This window comes from Amblyomma americanum, chromosome 3, assembly GCF_052857255.1.
Source record: "Amblyomma americanum isolate KBUSLIRL-KWMA chromosome 3, ASM5285725v1, whole genome shotgun sequence".
NCBI classification, from domain to species: domain Eukaryota; kingdom Metazoa; phylum Arthropoda; class Arachnida; order Ixodida; family Ixodidae; genus Amblyomma; species Amblyomma americanum.
The window spans coordinates 219015414-219036110 of NC_135499.1; the positions used below are offsets into that span (position 1 = coordinate 219015414).

Sequence of the window (20697 nt, forward strand, 5' to 3'; positions counted from 1 at the left end):
TATTGAAGGGCTCCAGATTAATCTAAACCTCCTGAGGTTCGTTAACGTGCGCCGACATCGGTATCGCCTCCATCTCAATAGGGCCGCCGCAGCCGGGATCGAACCCACCACCGTGGTATCAGCAACCGAACGCTAAAGCCACGGGCCCACCGCGGCGGGTAGCATACCAGGAAGAACTTGGCGAACACTGCCCCGAACGCCAAGCACAAGCGATGACTAGGTGAAGATGCTGAGTGGAGCGAAGGCCTCACCGGCGAGGGAAGCCTGATGGGCGAGCTCGAGGAGGAGCCGCCGGACGCAAGAGACAGGGGAAGCGTGTAGTATGATGCCACCTGCAGTTTCTCGCCAAACTATAAACACACGATGGGAGTAAGTTATACTCTAGCGCACTCCCTGCGCTTGCGGACACTTTACTCCCTTTTTACCCCTTGCCGTTTAGAGGTCACCTTACCCTCAATATTTTACCCGCAGTCTCACCCTTTCAACCGGCACGCAATTCCACGCATTCACGCCTGTCTTCCCACCAGTTCCTCCTTTTTAAGGGATGAAAGGACATGGAAGAAAGACGAAAAAAAAGAGGAAAAAAAGAGGCGAAGGGGAAATGACGCAGGCCGCAAGGCAGTTAGAATGAAGTGATATGACAGGCGGAATCGAGCCACTGTCGACAACTGGGCCACGACGGAAGGAACGGACGAGGAACTGCGCGCGATGATCCCGCCGCTCCTCGAGATATAGCAGGCCGCAAGTAAAAGGCGCGCGCCGCAGCGTGGACAACCACCTTCAACTCTTTTACCCTTCGTCACGCGTTACACACCCGGAGCGAAACTTGAGCACTTGGTCTTTATCAGCACCAGACGACCTTCCTCGAGAAGAGTGCTGCTGCACTTTCCTCCGAGTGTTCCTCGTCCCAACGACACAGCCCATGCGAGGCGGCAGTGTTTCAAAATTTTGAGCACGCGGCCCACTTTATTGGACAATAGGCATATCCGAATGAACCAGGGCGCACTGTCTGCGTCATCATGCAGTACCCCTCCCGGTGAAGGGAAAGCCAGCTGCGGCACAACAGCAGTGTAAGAACCCATCCCTCAGAGCTCATTGACTAGTCTACACCATGCAGTTGAGAAACTTCTCCATGGTGGTGGTGGTAAAACTTTATATCCCACAGTAGGGGTCCTGAAGGACACTCGGCTAGGCGCCAGCTGTAGAGGGAAGCTCCCACGTCGGCACAGAGAGCCCGAAGCTCTCCGCCGCCGCGCGGGCCTCTTGGACAGCCCGAAGCTGGTCGTGTAGTGAAGCACTTTTTAGCACTTTGTCCCAATGGTCCTTGTTCTTGGCGTAGGCGTCACTCGACGCACAACCACACATCACATGGTTCAAGTCTACACGTTCACTGCACTGTTCACACACATGTTGTCCGACGTAGTCTGGGTCGATGCGCTTCATGCGCCAGGGGTTGGGGTATGAGTTCGGTTGGAGCAAGCGTTACGTGACCGACTGGCTGCGGGTTAATTTCTTATCCGGGAGAGGAAACTCTCGCCTGCCTAAATAAACGTGCTTAGTGAGCTCGTTGTACGTGAATAATTGATCCCTGTACTCGATATGTGGGGTAGCGGAGAAAACCGGAGGGACGCGGTCGATGAGTCCTCGCGCCGCCTCGTGTGCGATCTCGTTGAGATTCCGCAGGCCGCGCCCTAAGCTACCCATGTGTGCGGGGAACCATACGATGGAGTGATCGGTGATGTTACTTCAGCCTAAGATTCGTACCGTCGTCTTGTCTATTCCGCCCTTGGCGAAAGCTCGTGTGGCTGCTCTAGAGTCGCTGTAGACAGTTGTGAAGCTCGAGTCTTTGAGAGCTAGTGCTATCGCTGCTTGTTCAGCTACCTCTGGCTTCTTGGTGTAAAGCGTGAGTGAGTTGCGCATTCGCCCGTGTCTGTGCTTACTGCTACCGAGTAGACATGCTTTCCCGGTATGAAGGCTGCATCCACGAAAGCTGTCTCGTCGGGAAACCTTGCCGCGTCCACAGCGAGGAATTTGGCGCGGGCAAGTCTTCGTCCTTGATTGTGGACCGGGTGTACATTTCTTGGGAAGGGGAGCACTTTAATGGCGTCCATGTAATGAAATCCGATGGTCTGATTGTGCAAGAGCCCGAAAGTTAGCAGAGTGCCACGCCCTCTCGCGGCATTCGGACGCACTGCTCAGCGTAACTTAAAACGCAAACAGAGAAATAAAAGTTGCAGGGCGCCACCTGTATACATACACGAAGTTGCCGCAGGGAAAAGCAGGGTTTCAACGAGTAAGGTAAAAGACTTTCGCCCAACCCGATCAGCATTTAACAAGCGACTACGCCAACTACACGCAGTCAGCGGCGGCGGCAATTCTAGCTATCCGCAGCATCTTTACCCTATCACGTCAAACTGAACTGTGCGCCACCACAGGAATAGTATTAGGCGGTACTGAAAATAGAGTGAACTGTAGTACACATGCAGAGGCACTGTTTACAGGAACAGCTGACAATGCCATATGCTCTCGCGGAAATTTGCCACACCACTTGCACTGCCGCAGACATGTCGCACACTGGCGAAAACTCAGGGATGCACCACCCATCTCGGGCAGTTATTCTGTTGCTGGTGAGAAATTCCGCGGACAAGAAGCAATGCGTACAGCGATGTGTAACAGGCTGACTTCTTAGGGGATTCAAAGATTTCGGGCAACAAGTCTTCGCTACATCGTGTACACCTGTGCAGTTATAAATGAACGCACGTGGTCTCGTATACTTGAACTAAGCGAGCACGTGTTACGTTATGCGTTAATTATAGATGCATGAGCGTAAGCAAAAACTTCACTAGGACTCGTACTTCTTTTGGTGGCGAGTTTTTGCCAGCTTTTCTTTCCCCTTTGGTGTAGCGCTCTCTCTCATTAAACAATAAGAGTAGCCGGGGAATGCCAGCAGCTTTCTGCACACACATGTAAAAAAAAAGGAAAAGACAGAACACTTCGGAATCCTTTGTTCACCGTCGCGACATCGGGGTGAGGATGACACGATTAAAATGTTACTCCAATTCTATTCTTTCGGGTCCTTCGTCATTGGCTGCGGCCCCGGCACGTCAGTTGGTGTGGCGGACGATTACAGTGGAATAGAATCGAGTGAAGATATGACACTGGCCCAGCTTTCGAACGATGTTCGGGTTCGCGTGATGCGTCGTTCTTTACGGTATACGCCAGGCTTGGAACTCGCGCTCCTTAAGCGCTAACGAAGATGCGCGCGGAAAGGAACGTCCGTGGGTGTTAATCAAGAACGGCGGCTCAAAAGTGGGCCGCATCCAAGCCTTGTCGCCAGCACGATGGTGCCCGCGCGCTTTCCCACGGCACGGCCCATTCTACACACGTCGCAGTGGTCCAGCAAGTGCGGCAATGCACAGCATACTCTCTCTTCCCGCGCTCTCCATTTAAAACGATGGCAATCTTCGCACAGTCTGGACTTCCCATGAGGCGGCCGGACGCTGTTGCAAGGAGTGAAACAGATAAAAAGGAAGGTGTGCGCTGTGAACTGACGAACAGCCCACTGGTAACACATATTAAACGACGGCAATCATGCGCTGTCATTCCTTCAGTGGCTAAACTACAGCGAAATAGCTGATGCACAAAATTCGATCGTTTCCATCGAACCCTCATGTAATACCCTTCAATGGGGCGCCTTCGAGGTAGTAATAAAACAAAAACAGAAACGATAAACTTGTTTTAGTTACCTTTGCTGTCCTTCCTGTCAAGCGAGAAATTTTGCACAGAAAAACTACGCTTAACCCCATTTTTCCGACAAAAAAGTGCAGGAAATATATGGTTCAAAGTTTAAAGCTATGTAATGAGAGTAAAGCGAGTGTTAGAATTCTCAGCACAGCTGCTCAGACATTTTGATTGTGCGGCATATAAAGATTTCAAGAGATTTTCATATATGTACAGGTATAGGAACGCACCATTTCTTTTATTTTCCGCTTATACACGTTCTTCGCCGTGCACTCCTCTCCAATTCGCCCAAGTACGCCGCTACACATCATAACCATGCACCACCCTCCTCCGCTTGCTCTGTCGGTTACGCCGACAACACCGCCTCTAAAAACAAGGAACGGGCGCTTTAACAGCTGCGCTGTAATGTGGAATAGATGACAACCTTTCATCTAGGAAGTCAGTGCGCAGCTTCTGACCGCAAGATGAAAACAACAAAAAAGACTGTTGGATTCTGGAGAGCAAGCGTGACTGCTCCCATGCGAGTGCCCTCTCGGCAGAGAGACCTATCCAGCTTCAGCTGCGGGCCAAAGTTTGTTCAAACCGGAACAGCTGCACGGGCAACTAGCATACAGCTTTCTCTGTAGCGCAGCTGGCCTGGAAAATGAATGAAATGTGTATACCACGCTACACATGTAATTTGCTTACCGGAAGAATGTGATACGCCTTCAATAAAGGACCCGGGTACTGCACTGTTCTAGGTGCTTCGTTTTGCAACCTCCAAAGAAAGGTGAGGTTATTAGGGTAAAGTCTAAACTCGCATTTCATTCTGTTGACATCCGCGAGAGTGACCTAGTCGCATAATGAGAATACGAAACCGACTAGGCGCCACCGGCTTCGTAACCATGAAGCAGTTACCGCAATTAGTCTAGTGTGAACGTGGTCACAACCAGAACGCTGTAGACAACTGCATTAATTTTTTTTCCTGTCTTGGCAATGCGGTATGTCCCGCAGCCTACCCGTTACAAAGTGTATATATAGCCACGATCGATCAGCATCACCATCACCGTATGTGATTCCCGCCTTTACTGATTCCGACAAGAAATGGCTAACTACAAAGACAATCGTGAACGAAGGCCGACGCAACCGGCTTTGCTGCACGGGACAAGTATACAAACAAACAAAAAAATACATAGGCGCGGCTATTTGGCTCCAGCATACGCCGAGCCCGCGGAGGAGCTTTGGGGTAATCGCAGGAGGAAAGACCAAGCGCCGCCGAACGAGAAAGCTGGGTCATGCTCGTTTCCCTTCCACTTCTGAAGACAAGGCAACTGTGCCAAGGCCAACTGTTCCCGGCAATTACAAAACTTGCAGCGAGGGAAGGATGACTCGGAATAAGCTGCTTCGGGTCGCCTGTCTTTGCCATGCTGGATTCAGGTTTCCGGCCAGGTGTACAGCTGATACATACTCCCTAATGCTATTCGCTGTTGGTAGTCATGACAACATGACAATAAGCACGATCCTCTATTCGTTGGCGCCAGTTGAAATTGCAACGAGCAAGAAAGGGAGCTGAAGAATACAAGTTTCCATATTTTTTGATGTGCCTCCTTTACCTCCACATGCTCCATTCTTCGCACCTCCTCCTTCCAAAAACGTCTTTTCTCTCTCCGCTTTTCGCCAGTGCGCTCCCAAGGGGCACGGACGCGCCGCAAAGGATCGCGCGCTCCAAGGTCAGCGGCACTTGTTGCGGCGGGCCAAACAAGGTAGGAACGAGGGTCCCCCCGAAGGAACCGGGCTTTCTTGCCCCTCGTTCGCCCCACGAGCGGCGAAAGACGACGCCCTTTATCGCGGCGCGCAACAATGTGCGCTGGGAGTGGCCGCGGACTTTCAAAGCAGCCGCGCCGAAAAAGCGTCTCCAGCGCACGCTCCACAGGTGGGCGCGCACAGCCTCGGCTACAAAGGTCCGACCGCAGTGCCGAGGGAAAACGCCGCGATCTGTTGTGCCACCGTGACACATGCGCTGACTGGAATTTTCATGCGACAGCGGCAGAAAGCAGCGCCAGGCGACCCCGTGATTAACCTGAGCGCTTTATTTTACTGCAATTCTATTCCCAGCATGCACATGCCGCTCTCGGTGCTCGGGGCCAGACAAGGCCTTCTCTGTCCTGCCCTGATGCATCATTTGGTCGGCTACAGCCACAGGTGTTGCGGCGGAGGGCGGTCTGACATACAGCACGCGCGGCCCGTGTGCAGCCATCGAGCCAGAACGAATGCTCTTGCGGCAACGCCGACGAGCTGCGCCGTCGGCGGCGCACCGCCTCGCGCTGCGTGTTGATCTTGTTCGGCAAGCGCCAAGTTTGGGCAGCCGGAGGAAAAGAAAACGCCCGGTCCTGCGCGCGCGCACGCGCCCACACGGTGCGTTTTACCGCGGGGATGCAGACCCGATCGCTTTTGCAGCCCCCACGCGAGCGTGTAGTACGGAAGCCCCGAATGCTTTGCCGAGAAACGAATGTTGTCGACGGGAGCCGAGCATTACTACACACGACAGCGCGAGCTTTCCAAATAGCACCGGAGCTCCAGAAACGGTAGACCGAGCGCGACCCCAGGCCGCAACGCCAAGGAGGGCAACACACGTTTCGAGCTCCCGGAGGCATGTGTGGACAGAGCGCGCAAAGATGCGCATGTGACGGCTCTCCCTTGTCATCGATGAGCTCGAGAGCATGTGCGTGCGTTGGAGAGTTGCGGAGTTTAGGTCATCGATCGGAGAAGCAGGGGGTCTTCACGCATCGAACGGAGAAACGTCCCGCCACGAACTTTCGGAATACTTAGGGAAACAATTCTTGCGCCACCAAAGCTCGCAAGGCATGTGCCCGAACACAATAATTACTTATTAGAACACAGAGCCGTATGTCAAACTCACAGGTTATCGATGACAGTGCCGCTCTCGACGGTTTGATGTTCGGAGACGGAGTATCCAAAGTAGCTGCCCTTGATCCCGAGCTTCAGCAAAGGTAGTCTCGGTTCCAAGTTGAACGCACGCACACTGGCTAATAATCCCACCACTGTTATAAGTAAATACATAGTCTGAATAGTCCTCCAGCTCGCAGCGGCAGCAGAAAGCGTGCGCGTTGTAGCACGGACCCACATACCCGTACCCCGCACACCCACACGCTTTGGTCACCTCGGTTGCCTCAGCAGCCTCGGTGTTTAACACTCGCTAGCAGCGCTCGCGGCCCCAGATCGTTTCTGCCTCTCTCTCTCCAACCATCATCTCGCTTCTCCTTTCCCTCTCTCACACAGACCTCGCGCCTCCAGCGGCCTATTCGACAACTAATGCAAGATACGCGCATTAGACTTGGTAGGTTTTGCAGCGCCCTTTAAGACAGTAGAAACAACATTTTAAACATATTTATTATAAATACAAACCAATAAATACATTTTTACTTTGATAAATGAGATTTAGGTTAAATAGTTTGCATATATTTGTTGTAATTACGTTATTACTTCAAAACTGAGCTTGGCGAAGTGGACAGGTGGATGTGTAGATCCAGTGGATAACATTTGTGTGCGATTTCCGTCTGCTTCAGTTATGTGCAGGCGGCCTCAGCAGATGCTGTTAGATAGTGCTTAGGAGATAAAACTTGCATTGACCGGAGGCACGCGAATGAAGCGATGGTGATGCTCGGCGCAGTGATGTCCAGGCTCAACGGTGTTATACGTGCACTGCGGCAGACTTCTCGTAAAGTGAATGCGGTACAAACTTTTACATCTGCGCGAGGTACGGCTGACAACCTCAGTGTGCTGGACGCTTTGCAGCGCGTGTCCATACTCTAAAGGTGCTCGTTATGAGACGTATATTCTCACGCAGCTGGTTCAACAATCTCCCCGGAAGACCCACTGCGGGGAATCCGTGTGCTCGATCTGACTCGGTGAGAACGAAGGATGATTTCAAGTAAACACAGTAGCTAATTCGGAAACAATCTTTCTTGATTCTGCCCTACTCACATTTTGTGCGTCCGGATCACGTTGCGTGCCGGGAGCCGGTTGTTTTTGTATTTACCTGCTTTTCAGGATACTGGCAGGTCCGTATTGTTCCATGATACTCGGCGATCTGGGAGCGGAGATAATTAAAATTGAGAGACCGGGTGAGCATACCCTTGCTGTCACCTCTGACCTGACGTTCGGATAAGCGACGGACTATGAACAGAAGATAGCAACTAAGGTCCGCATTTGCAGTTATTTTCTGGTTATATCCGTGCTGTTACAGGCGTTGGAGACGAGACGCGTAACTGGGGGCCGCCGTTTATAGGAGATCAGAGCTGTTATTTTCTGTCGGTAAACAGGAACAAAAAGGTGAAGCACGCATAATTTTTTTTTGCTATATTACTATTATTGTATACATGACATGTTTGTTCATTTAGAGTGTGGCCATTGATCTGAAGAAACCAGAAGGTGTTGATTTGGTAAAGAAGGTAAGCAATTGGTCCACTTCCTCTGAACGACTTAACCTCATGCAAACAACGGCAACAGATCGCTGCATCGTCTGATGTGCTTCTGGAGAACTACCTGCCCGGAAAGCTAGACTCGCTTGGTCTTGGATACGAGGACATCAAAACTGTTGCACCTCAAATTGTCTACTGTTCCATAACAGGTGTGCATAGATAATTTTCCTTTCTCGTGAACCTGTAAAAGAGATTGGTCTTACGTTTAAGTACTCAGTGTTGTATATATATAATCCCTAAAATATCACTAAGTGGCTGTGACGAACTCGCAGCAGCTTAAAATCAATGCATCATGTAAATATGGCAGCCGTCACAAGAGACAGAGCAGTTAAGTCACAATGCATGCTTCATCAGGGCATCCCAACCAACACCGATTGTCCTAGGACATAAATTCTAGCAACAAGACTGCCTGTCTCTAGCATGTTCACTATGGGGACCTAGGTGACTCAAATGACCCCAACAACCAGTGCTACAAAGTGGCTGTCAACACCTGTATAGTGTATACGCAAAGTACACAACAGACTCATCACTGTACAATAGGCACAAACCGCCGATTCAAATGGTTTATACAACACAAACAGTTGGTTCACTCTTGGTCTCTTGATATCAGCACAATGAAAAGTCAGTGTTTGACCAAAATTATAAAATGCCATTATTGGTAGAGTCAGATAACCAAATATATACCGTAAATGAACTAGTTTGATTCACTCTCTGCACTTTCTCATAAGCATGCAGGGACAAAGCTTTGGTTTATTACAAGAATTTTTATTTGACATCAGCAATTTGTCAAAGTGATCAAATGGCTAAAATTTGTTGCACTGCTTCCTTTACATGGCTACTGCAATGCAATCGTCTGTGATCCATTGCTTTCCTCAAGCCTAATGGCTTGAGAGATGGCTTGATGGACAGTTAGATGTGGAGCATGTGGAAATAGTAATTTTCTTAGTTTAGAGTGTAGTTAAGGCAAATATTGTATGTAGCAATACAGAAAGATCACCAGTAGTGTGGGGAATTAGGGTGTAATGCTCACTAGGCAGTTACAGACATTTATTGCATTTTGGCAACAAATTTGCTGTTAACTTGCCATATGGTGCTTTGCTGGGTGCAGTGTTCGGCTACCAAGCACCAGGTCACTGGTTCAGTCTTGGCCACAGCAGCTGAATTTTGATGGCAGTGCAGCACAAGAAACATACCTATTGCGATATTCAAGTGTACCAAAACGGTGCACCCAGCATCCTCAGTGCTAGCAGTTAAAAGACGAGAGCCTTCGTGAGGTCAGGAATTTTGAGTGCTGGGATTGCAAACTGAGCCACACTGCACCGCCCAGGAGAAAACTTGACGGCCTGTATTATATCGACACAGGATGTATATGAGTGGGTGCAAGTCACCCAGCCTATCTGTACTGGTCCTTTCATCTTGCAAAATATGTACTGCCTGTCCAATCACACTGCAGGATATGGACAGAAAGGGCCGTACAGGGAGCGGGCCGGCTACGATGTTATAGCAGCCTCCATGGGAGGTCTGCTGCACATCACAGGACCTCGTGGAGGCGAACCTTGCAAAGTCGGAGTTGCCATCACAGACTTAGCTACAGGCCTGTATGCTCACGGAGCTGTCATGGCTGCACTTCTGCAGCGAACTCGCACTGGTAGGGGACAATGGGTCAACTGCAATTTGTTCTCCACACAGGTATGTATTTTGTCAGAGATAAATGGCATTCACACCACATGTAAGGGCAGTTTTATTTTGCACAGCAGTGTCCTTGTTTATAAAGATGACATATGCATGGAGAAAAAGTTTACAATTTATTCTGTCTTGATCAAGCAAAGCAACCTGTTGTCTAGATGAGCATGCTTGCCAATGCTTTACCTTCCAATAAACTGCTTTCCAGTAATCAACCAACACCAATCTGCCGCCCCGGCGGCTCAGTGGTCATGGCGCTCGGCTGCTGACCTGAAATATGCGGATTCAATTCCAGCCGTGGCAGTCGAATTTCAATGGACGCAAAATTTTAGAGGCCCGTGTACTGTGCAATGTCAGTGCACTTTAAAGAACCCCAGGTGGTCGAAATTTCCAGAGCCCTTCACCACGGCCTTCCTCATAGCCAGAGTCGCTTTGGGACGTTAAACCCCCATAAACCAAACCAACACCAATCTATGACGTAAGCAAGATGCAGTGGCTCTGCTGTTGCCAGCTGGGGATAAAAGCCGTTACAGCCCTTTTGGTTTGCTTCTGGCCCATGCGTGTTGGTCGCATTGCTTGGTCAGTGCTCCAAATCTCTCAAAGGTAAGATTAAGTTTTGTTCTTACACCTCCAAACAATAGATCTCTCAGCGGTGGAAAAGAGCTTAACTGCAGGGCTGAAAAGCAAGTCCCTTGGGCTGTATATTTTCGATAAAGGCTGTACATTTTTGAGGCACAAACTAGCAACCGAGCTTATTGGAATGACAAAGGCAACGTAACAAAAGTTGTGACATGCTGAGTGACATCATGCAGGTGTGCTGGGAGGGAGAAACAAGGTGTTAGCACAGGAAAGAAGAAAATAAATAAAAATCGAGCTCATTAACAGATCTATGGCAGTGCATATCAAATATATCCAGTTCACCCTGATAACTTCCTCTTAGCGAGTCTTTTATGATTCATCCATGCTAAGCCCTTGCCCGGTGCAATGTGTTTTGTAATCTTTACATGAAGCCATTTACAAACAGCAATGACAAAACTAACCCACCAAATAGCTCTGCCTAGCATTTCAGCTAGCTGAATTATTAGTGAAATAGTGCGCAAAGGGCAGCCATCATTCCCAATAAGTCCCACATCCACACATCGCGCATTTGATGTTCTGCTATGATTAACTTGCATTTCACACTTAGCAAGGTCTAACAGAGAGATAAAAGTTAAAATGAATATCCAGACTTACATTTAACTGTTACAGGTAGGAAGTACAGTTTTGTGGGAGAGACCACGTTAATTTTCTATGTTTTGTTTCAGTGGATTTTTACAGCATGATCATTGCACACAGATCATCAGGTGCTAACCAGTCTGAGCAGCATTTCTGCATCAGCATTTACAGCAATTAAACATGTGGTTTTCTGCAAGTGTGAAACGTCCATAAACATGAAACATCTCTTCAGCATACATTATGGTGCTTCTTTTCTGCAAAGGTTTCAGTGCTAGCCAACATTGCTTCCAACTACCTCAATGCCAACCTTGAGGCAAGCCGCCATGGGACAAGCCACGAGAGCATTGTGCCATACGCTGCATTTGAAACATCGGATGGCTACATTACTGTGGGAGCAGCTAGTGAAGGACAGTTCAAGGTCTTCTGCAGAGTTCTTGATGTTAATGAACTTTTGTCTGACCTTCGTTTCAAAGACAACCCAAGCCGTGTCAAAAACAGGGACACCCTGACTGAAATTCTGAACAACAGGCAAGTATACTACTATTGCATAAATGATATCATGGGATTAAGAAAAAGGACTGAAAATGAAATTTTGGTAAAGTGGTGTGGATTGTTGTCTTCTGCAAACTTACTGGAACTTGGAAAACGGTCACCTGAATGAAAAATTCCAAACAAATGCCAACTGTTCATATCAGAAGACGACTAGCTGTGGAGTTTTGGTAGATAGAGAACACGCAAACATCAAGAGCACTCTGTGCATATAGTTTCGAACATTTACGCTAGCCAGTCATCATATGGTTACCACAGAGAAATCGGTATATAAAAGTGACATCTGTCTCATCCATAGCAGCATGTATTCTGTTCTTAATGTGGCAGCATTTTCTCAATTCTTACTGCAGGGAAATTTGAGCTTTCATAAATGCAGTATCTTCATGTTCAATGCAGCATTTCAGTGTTGTTTTGCAGTGCTGCGTACCAATGCGTACACTGAACACATACCAGTGTTCAGTGTTTTGGAAAGACTTGAAGCTAACAAAAAGATTGTTTTTTCACAAGATTTAGGGAGCAATTGGTTTGAAGACATGTTGCCGCACAGGTTTCATTCTAATGCTAGTGAATGTCTCAGCAAGACAGCCGAGAGTAGGTCACATTTCCTGGTAATGAGCGTGGCCCGTAATGTTCTAGGTTTAAAAGCAAGACAACCAAAGAATGGCTGGAGCTCTTTGAAGGCTCGGGAATACCTTATGGGCCACTCAACACCATTCAGCAAGTGTTTGAGGACCCCCAGGTAGGTCTTCAGGCAGCACACAGAAGACATTTATTAGCCAATGTAGTATAAAGATAAGCACCAGCAACTAATTTTGGAAAGAAGTAGTTTGTTCCTTCACAATACAACATTTTATGCAGAGATGACCAACCAATGCTTCTGCTTATACCTGCATGCCCGGAACAAGTTTAAAAAAATGTTTCTGCATTTAACAATGGCAACCGCATCCACGCACTAACTGCTTTGATTTTCAGTTGCCCAAATGCTAAACATTCTAAATAATTCTTGTGTTGCCTAATGAACACCTAGGCAATTATGAACAAACAAATTTGCTTTTTTTTTTACTTTTGTTCTGCCTGTTGATGTAACTACATAATACTTGTTGTTCAAACTTATGTTACTGTCCCATTTTTGAAAGGTAAACCTTCCTGTTATACCGCCACAGTAAGTTTGCCTTGTACAGGGGGCACATTCCCTGTCCAGCCTCCATTTGCCTTTGTTCACACCCTTCTACATCACGATGTTGAAATAATGTTTTATTTCAACTGTAAAAGCATGCACAAATGTGTCAATTGGAACACTTCTTTCTCAATGCACTGCAACAAAACTGTTTTAAAGTTTAGCTTGTCTTTTGCAGGGCAAGGAAATGGTTGTAAAGCTTCCTCACACGACTGCTGGCACTGTATCTTTAGTTGGTAAGCAGGGCCATTCTAAAAACATTGCTTTATCCAGTGAAATGTAAAGAAATGCCTAGCATGTTCATTTCTGTATTTTTCATTCAAAAGCAGTCTTAGTGCAGAGGCATAAATCGCTGCAAAGACTCCAGCATTGTGTGTGTCATGTACGTAAGTACAGAAGGCATTCTGGTACATAGAGACAGTAATTTATATGAGTTTAATATAAATCATATGCAGTATTTTTCGGACATATGCAGCTTTTGCATTCCGTATTGCTACTTATCTTTGCCATATTGTGTTGCCCGGAAATTACTGGAAATGTTATTTTTGTTGCAAAGCGAAAGTGCCTCATGCCGCTCGTATGTAAATTGCTATGCATATGGAAGTCCTGGTTCTCTTAAAAAGTAAAGAATTTTGCAAAGAATGTTTAGCCACTTGTTCTCTTTAGATATTTTCCCGAAATAAATCCAATCCATTTTAATTTAAATGGGCACTGAATGGTTAATTTGAATAGGTTTTAGAGTTTTGTTAGGCATATTGCTGTGCTCTTTTTACAGGAAACATGGCAGCATTATGTGTAGATACAGAGAGAAATCAGGATTAAGTCCTGGGATACGAAGTAATGATGGCTATTACTGTACTATACCTGCAATCGAATGCTGCACTGAATTTATCAATGCACGCTGCAAGTCAAGCTCATTTGTTGCAGCCTCCATCGATTAAATAGACAATTGTGGTCTTATTTTTTTTTGTCTGCTAGAGCGAGATTTTGATATAAATTGCAAATGATGCAGGCCCTGCTGTCGGATTCAGCGAAGGGGTGAACCAAGTTCGATCACCGCCACCTCTCCTTGGTGAGCACACAGATGAGGTGCTCTCACAGTTTCTTAGCACAAATGACATTGCCCGACTCCGGGCAGGTAAGGTTATTGCATGACCGGGATGCAATCAGAACGCCACACAAGTAGCTCAGTTTTTTATACAAACTACAAGCATGTTTAAAGCATGCCAATTTGTAAAAGAAACGTTTTCGTCATAAAAACATTAATATTTGGAGTCTATGGTTTTCAGTTTCCAAGTGCATTTTGTATCAAGAGCTTACATGCAATCAGCAGCCACGCTTGTCACTGCTGCTCTTGCGAAGCTCCATTGTTTAGTGGAGACATGCTTGCCCAGTACACAGGTTGCTTTTCAAGTTTGTCTGCTAGCTCACTGTTATTACTATGTTGAAATACATGCACATTTTTTTGTGTGTGTGTTTGCAAGGGCTGCACAATGATTGCAGTTCCCCATAAGAGCAGTGAGAAATACCAGTCAAAAACGGTGTCTGGCAGGAAGTCATTACCCACTCCACTGTCATTCACTCTATGTCTGAGGAACTATCCACAGCACTGAGTTGGGAGAAGCAGCATGAGCACCAAGTTCAGAAAAACCTCAAAATTACTTGTGACACTGTCCTCTGTAGGAACTTGGGATATGAAATGCAGTGAATGAGGGTCTAACAAGCGTAAAACACCAGGTGTAGTAATTAATTTGAAGAGTAAGGATCACTGTCTAGCGAGAAAGCATTAAGAAATTCGAAGAGTGGCGAGGCTTGCAGAAGAGACCACCAGTGGCCTCTTAGAGCAGGAAAGGCTCATGTGGAATGACTGGCCTGGAAACTCTCCTGGCACTGGGTGCCAATTGAGGCATACAGAACTGGCAAAGGCCTTTGACTTGCAGTGGACCAAGCTGGCAGACAGTTACTATAAACATCTGCATGCATACACACTCAGTATCTTGAGCATACATCTCCCCTCACCGTGTTTCATTACTGGAACCCCCCCTCATAAATTGAGACATGTACTAAGCACACTGTCATACCAGAAATTAAAGGTTGTTTGATGTGACCGCCGATATTGCTTGCAGCAATCCTAATACACAAACGAAGAGCTATGCTGCAAGGCTATGAACAACACATCCAAGACAGTGCATAACTATACCTGCTACAGAAAAGAAAGCTCTTTCAGAAAGCTAGAGGTTCCTTAAAGGGAACAACTACATTAACATATGAATGATTTTCACAGCATGGTGCCATCAAGACAAGTTTCCTGGAATGTGCACATCAGTGTCCAATTCTTCACTCACATGAAAAATGAAAGAAAGGAGTCGGAATTGCAGCTGAAATGGTCAATGTGTTTCATTTGAACTGAGACATGATTCGTTTGAGTATGCACATGACAACGTGATGATGGGTGCAATTTTAGGAGGAGCTGTCGTAGTCAAGTTTTCCAGTTCCACCAAGGCCTTCGACATCTACCTCTGTCTCCGTTGCATTGAGCATATTTAGGGTTATATCTGCACAAAAGATAAAGGAGAAAAAGAATCAAACACTGCTTAGATTTAAAGAAGACATTGAGAACCGTGACATAGTACACCACATAAACAGTCAAAACTTAACAAATCAGCCAGCAGTAACTACTGTGGATGTAATCAAACCTCAATATTCTCATCTGAACATGGCATGAGCCTTAGTGTATGCATTGTGATAGTCTTTTTGTAGCTACCTAGCTTGCATATCGCACAATATGGCAGAAAAAATTCTAGAGGCATGCAGTAGCAGTGTGCGTGACATCGTCTCAAGTGGACGCTAAGGTGAGTGCTGCACTTGCTTGTGTCTTTTTTTAATTTCTAGGAATGACTTTGTTCAAGAGGCATCCTTCTTGATATAAAAGAAATTACCTTTTCAAATGCAAACTTTCTTGTAACTATGTGGTCAAATGTTTCAGAAGACATATCAAGTATGTAACTATTAAAGAAACGCATGTTGCAGACATAACACATGTCCTTCAGTGCCACTCGTAGCCAGTGAGGTTGCTGCTACAGAGCTGGGTTCCACCTTTTTTTGAACAATGCTATAGGTAGGAGGAGTCAACCAACGCGTGGAGTGCCTTTCAGCCAGTCCCGTGGCGGCTTCGCTTTCCCTGTATATTGTTTTTCAGGTTCCTATGAATAAATAGTTTCAGTCAGAGACAACATAGCCGCAAATTAGGCCCATGGAAATAAAAATACGCATGGACTCTGATTTACATATCACTCCGCCGATGGCAGAGCGGCAAGCCGCCGTGGGACTGGCTGAAAAGCACTCCACGCGTCGGTTCACTGCTCCTACCTTCAGCGTTGAGTTAAAAAAAAAAAAAGGTGGGAGCCGGGACGTTTAATCAGATTTAAATTAGGGAACTTGGCCACACAGGACAATAATTCGAAGTTTTTAAGAATGCTCGGAACGTGTAGATCGCATTCCCGTGGTAAAAAGACAAGTTCAGATACCTCTTTAGTGTAGTGTACCTTTAAGACTTTGCTTACAATTAATGTTGCAAAAAGCCATGAAATACACTAAAGTAAGAAAATTGTTGGATTCAAATGACGCAGTTAATTTTTTTTAGAGACAACAATTGCATATAAACCATGCTAAGCTACCGTTACAGTTTGAACTGTTACTGGTCTATTCAGTATGCAGCAAAACCAGCATAAAGGCTAGAGCTGGTTTTAAATTTTCTTGTTCACATTATGGCAGCATTAATAAGCCTCCGTTCACTGTTCTCCTCAGCTACGAACTCACCAGCGGACTTGGTAGGAGCTTGGAGGCCAGCCGCCAAAGTGGGCTGAGGGGGTGGCGGAGCCGCTTCTGCCTTCGGGGGTGCTTTTTTGATGGGAATGCCTGCCTCTTCATAAGCCTTCCGCTTCATGCTGTTCTTAATTTGGCTTCTGCAAGGTACCATAAAAAGCATGCACAGGACTTGCATTGGAGATCAATTGATCCAAGTGCTTAATTAAGCTCTGAAAACTATGTGACCTCTAAAGAACGTAGCTTTCACAATCAATGCAAAGTGTGTTAACCAATATTGACACTCCAAATTTGTTGCCGGATGCTCAACAGTAATACTGCACTATATAGAGAAAACTACTGTATGCAACAGAGATGTAGCAGAAAGCTATAGGAGGTATTCGCATGACGTCATCTGCAAGGGGCGCGACATTCGCCATGTTGGTGGTCGCACGCGCAGCAGCCGCAGCATTTACCTCGCTTGTGATGTGTGAAATGTGAGTGTATTTAACGTCTCGCTGCAGATCATTTCTGTCCGACCCATAACACCGTGTGACTGAGTGGATATGCCATGAACTGCGCGAAACAGAAAAGAGCAGGCACGCTGAAAAGGTTACACTTTGTGAAAACGTCGACCCATACAAGTGTACAGGCGCCGGCGTGGTGTGCAACATACTACAAGACTGCTGCCGTGCGTTGAATTCACTGATATTGAGGCCTGCCTTGTGTAACTGCCGACAGGCAAAGGAATTATAGTATGCAAATCTATGAGAGGGTGCGATTGTTTGACAAGCGGGCGAGCCCAACATCCGTGCTGAGGGTACCGACGGCCAAAGTGCCGTTTTTGGAGAGGCGAGTAGTTAAACACGTCTGTCCACTTAGCTAGCTTAACTTGTCACCTCTGTCTGCTGAAAGTGACCTCTTACTACTAAATATAGATTAATTGCTGCGAACCGGCCTATAGATTCCAGGTCTTGTGCACTCGAAGCAACGCTATGTTTCTACAATCAAACCTGCAAAACATTCCCGCTATGTCTGCCATTCGTGCTGCGAGTGCGTGACAGTATCTGCTCGACCATTTTGTCGCGTAAATAAAGCAGCTATGACGCAATTTGGCTTTCTGCTGAAATAATGAGGCTTCGGCAGTTCATGGACTACAGCCGCTGGAAATTTGAGTTACTGCAGCGTCAGTTTTCGAATATTGGTAATTGACCATGTGCTGTGTTACCCACGATATGTCCTGCATGAGTAGCTGACAGTTATGAACTGATATTAAGAGCTGCAAGTCGTGTACATTCTTGCGTGCAATGCAGCCGGCCAGTTTTGCTGCCGAGTCGCGGCAGCCAGCTCGGTTAAATCACGGCACAGAATTCTGTTGCAAATTTTATGCACAATAAGTGTTCCACAAAGAAAACTGGACGTTGACGCATTTAACAACATGCAAAGATGTTACAGATCACTAACAATTCAGGCTGGATATCTCACGGCGTACCGTGACACTGCGCAAGCTGACGTGAAACGACCGCAAACATGGCGCGTTTGTCGCGGCGACGCTCGCGCTGTCTGGTAGCGTGGCCTCAGTGAATACCTCCTATACTGGTAAAATGGAAATATTGCATTTGTTAACTGAGCCAAGAAAAAAAACACTGACAGGCAGGCCTTCATGTCTGCCAGCCCTTGCAAAAGCTGCAGTTCAGCAAACTGACAAGCCTGCATGACAATGTTGCTCATATTTCCTTGCTAGAGCAAGATCACAGAACATGGCGTGACGTGGGCTGTGCTTGGAGATCATAACTTTATGTCATCAGTCTCTACACAAGCAAGATGACCCTAACGTTCTCAGCATGGTTCGTGGCATTATTATGCCACAAGATACACAGTGCTTTTTGGAGCTGATTAATGTTTTGCACAGGCACTGTCACGAAACATCTAAAAAAGCAAAGTGCCTGTGTGCTGTGCGATGTCAGTGCATGTTAAAGATCCCCAGGTGGTCGAAATTATTCACGAGCCCTCCACTACGGCACCTCATTCTTCCTTTCTTCTTTCACTCCCTCCCTTATCCCTTCCCTTACCAGGTGTCCAACGATATATGAGACAGATACTGCGCCATTTCCTTTCCCACAAAACCAATTATTATTATTATTATTATTATTATTATTATTATTATTATTATTATTATTATTATTATTATACCAAAGAGAGATAGCCCAGACATAATCACAGTGTAGAATGTTTTGTCTCTGAGCAACGTGACTAAAGTTGCACACCTAACAAAACAGCAGTTGCCTGCAGAGCCTGTTTTAAGTTTCTTTTCATCACAGCATATGCCACCCTTATGTTACTACTTGTGTGGTTTGGCACTTCGAAAACTTATCAGCAGATAGCACAAGGCCTTTTCCTCATGTCTAAATAATGTCGCAGTTAAAGCTAGTGGGTCTGTATAGTGCAATAAATGGCTTAGACATATGGCATGCTTACGAACATACTTGCATTGCATAAAGATCCAAGACACATTTCTGCTATGTCAGTGTAGTGCGTTGGCCGGGGACAATTACTATTTCTTGAATAAGAACAAGAAAGCAATGCAGTGCAGCACAGCAAACATTATGATTTACAATGCACCGCGAGAAGAGAAGAAGCAGGTATGAGGGCACACATGTGCTTGGGGCTCAGGAGAGTTAGGCACACAGGAGTGAAATGTTCGCTGCCGGCAGACGTGAACTTACATGGTGCGATTCTTTATGTGATCGCTAAGCTTATTCAGGTCGTCTCCAAAGCGCTTCACTGCACTGCGCAGCATCTCGACTTCGTCATCAGTCCACTTGCCCCTGCGTGGGCGTTACCAACTCAGATTCATGCATCACTGCTGGCGCTGATGTCAATGACCTGTTAAGTCTTGATACAAGGCCATCAGCACATGCGATGGTTTCAGTAGCCATGTGAGACGGCAAATGTTTAATGTAGCTATTCTCACGGAGACACATGTAGGTATTGCGCTGCATTAAATGAATCATGGCTGTTAAGTGCATGTTTCAAAACCATGCTACTTATATATGCTTACTAGTTAAATCAGAACCTTTTCAAGAATAAAACTTCCCAATGACATTTTTAAAGGACGCAGCCATTGTTCGCTGCCTCTCTGCGCTTTATCTACCAATATGTGCACTACACCCCCTAATGCTTCATTACTACCACTGTTAAGTGACTGCAACCTGGGTGCGTTTGCGTGTAGGAATCAGCCACTTTCTTTATCGTGGCTACGTTGACATGCGAGAACAAAGCTGCTTTTCAATGCAGATGCACGCATACGGTTTTGTATCGTAACTGCCATTTGTGCGCGCAAAGTCAAAGCTGTAAGCGTTGTTGACGGCGCTCACCCGGCAGGTGATGGCTCGGAAGCGGAGTATAGCTGCACAGCCAGTTCACCAAGCTTCGTAAATGCAGCTCCCGCGGCTGTGAATATTTCCCCCACCTGCGCAGACCACAAGAAAAACAAAAATGATGCCGCAGCTTTCGCGCGGCGAGTTGCTGCAGCAAAGACGACGTAGAAGCTGAACAACTTGTGCGTCAGCAAACTCAGTAGCAAGTCAAGCAAGCTTCTCCCGCAACTTTTTACGGCGAATCACGCGACTTTCTTTTTCTTTCAAAAGCTGCTACGGCGCACGACAGAGGCGGTCCCCAAGCAGACGCGTAGCCGTACTAAAGCCGCACTACATCGTTGACGGAATCGGCTCTTGTGAACAAACTTCGGTCGCCTGTCCCGCCCCTAAGTGCCGACGACAGAAAGCGAGCCAACTAAAAATGAAAATCCACCGTTCTTGTAACCTCACCTTGCTTGCACTTCCATGACTCATCTTTAACTTCAACGAGCAGGGTCTCGAAAAGATTTGAAAGTTGTTTACAAACCAAGCGCTACATTCACACTTTGACTGCCGCCATCTTTCATGTGGATTTGCCTACGACCTGTTCTGACCTTGCTCTTGTACCAGAACTGCGCGTTGTATCAAACAAATTAGAAACAACGACCACGCATGAGCCATTAGGATA

At 46.7% G+C, this 20697-nt stretch overlaps 3 protein-coding genes across 3 annotated transcripts in view; 1 reads left to right on the forward strand and 2 right to left on the reverse strand.

Moving 5' to 3' along the window:
- Window positions 1–6979, reverse strand: part of LOC144126109 (integrin alpha-PS1-like) — a 105785-nt gene extending 98806 nt beyond the window's left edge. Inside the window, exon 1 of the mRNA XM_077660051.1 lies at window positions 6641–6979. Coding sequence (XP_077516177.1) covers window positions 6641–6867 — 227 coding nt within the window. The 5' untranslated portion in view covers window positions 6868–6979. The remainder of the gene's footprint in view (window positions 1–6640) is intronic.
- A 297-nt stretch (window positions 6980–7276) lies between these two features.
- On the forward strand, window positions 7277–14120 carry LOC144126112 (succinyl-CoA:glutarate CoA-transferase). Its single transcript, XM_077660055.1, has 11 exons — window positions 7277–7498; window positions 7589–7649; window positions 7792–7865; window positions 7988–8073; window positions 8142–8192; window positions 8251–8371; window positions 9676–9911; window positions 11383–11648; window positions 12306–12408; window positions 13025–13082; window positions 13859–14120. The coding sequence occupies exons 1-11, from the start codon at window positions 7393–7395 to the stop codon at window positions 13999–14001; spliced, it is 1305 nt and encodes a 434-aa protein (XP_077516181.1). The 5' UTR covers window positions 7277–7392; the 3' UTR covers window positions 14002–14120.
- Window positions 14121–15218: 1098 nt separating this feature from the next.
- LOC144126114 (BPTF-associated chromatin complex component 1) lies at window positions 15219–20635 on the reverse strand. Its single transcript, XM_077660058.1, has 5 exons — window positions 20481–20635; window positions 20028–20122; window positions 19377–19478; window positions 16666–16811; window positions 15219–15401 (listed from the first exon to the last, which is right to left on the reverse strand). Exons 1-5 carry the CDS (start codon window positions 20502–20504, stop codon window positions 15307–15309), a joined length of 462 nt encoding a protein of 153 aa, XP_077516184.1. The 5' UTR covers window positions 20505–20635; the 3' UTR covers window positions 15219–15306.
- Between the last annotated feature and the right edge of the window lie 62 nt (window positions 20636–20697).

Coding starts and splice junctions, on each gene's coding strand:
- LOC144126112 (XM_077660055.1), top strand. CDS start 7,393: ATGGTGATGCTCGGCGCAGTGATGTCCAGGCTCAACGGTGTTATACGT. Junction 9,912..11,382: donor GCAATTTGTTCTCCACACAG/GTATGTATTTTG, acceptor TTTTCTGCAAAG/GTTTCAGTGCTAGCCAACAT. Junction 12,409..13,024: donor AAGTGTTTGAGGACCCCCAG/GTAGGTCTTCAG, acceptor TGTCTTTTGCAG/GGCAAGGAAATGGTTGTAAA.
- LOC144126114 (XM_077660058.1), bottom strand. CDS start 20,504: ATGAGTCATGGAAGTGCAAGCAAG. Junction 19,479..20,027: donor TCCGAGCCATCACCTGCCGG/GTGAGCGCCGTC, acceptor ACGCCCACGCAG/GGGCAAGTGGACTGATGACG. Junction 16,812..19,376: donor CACATAAAGAATCGCACCAT/GTAAGTTCACGT, acceptor GGTACCTTGCAG/AAGCCAAATTAAGAACAGCA.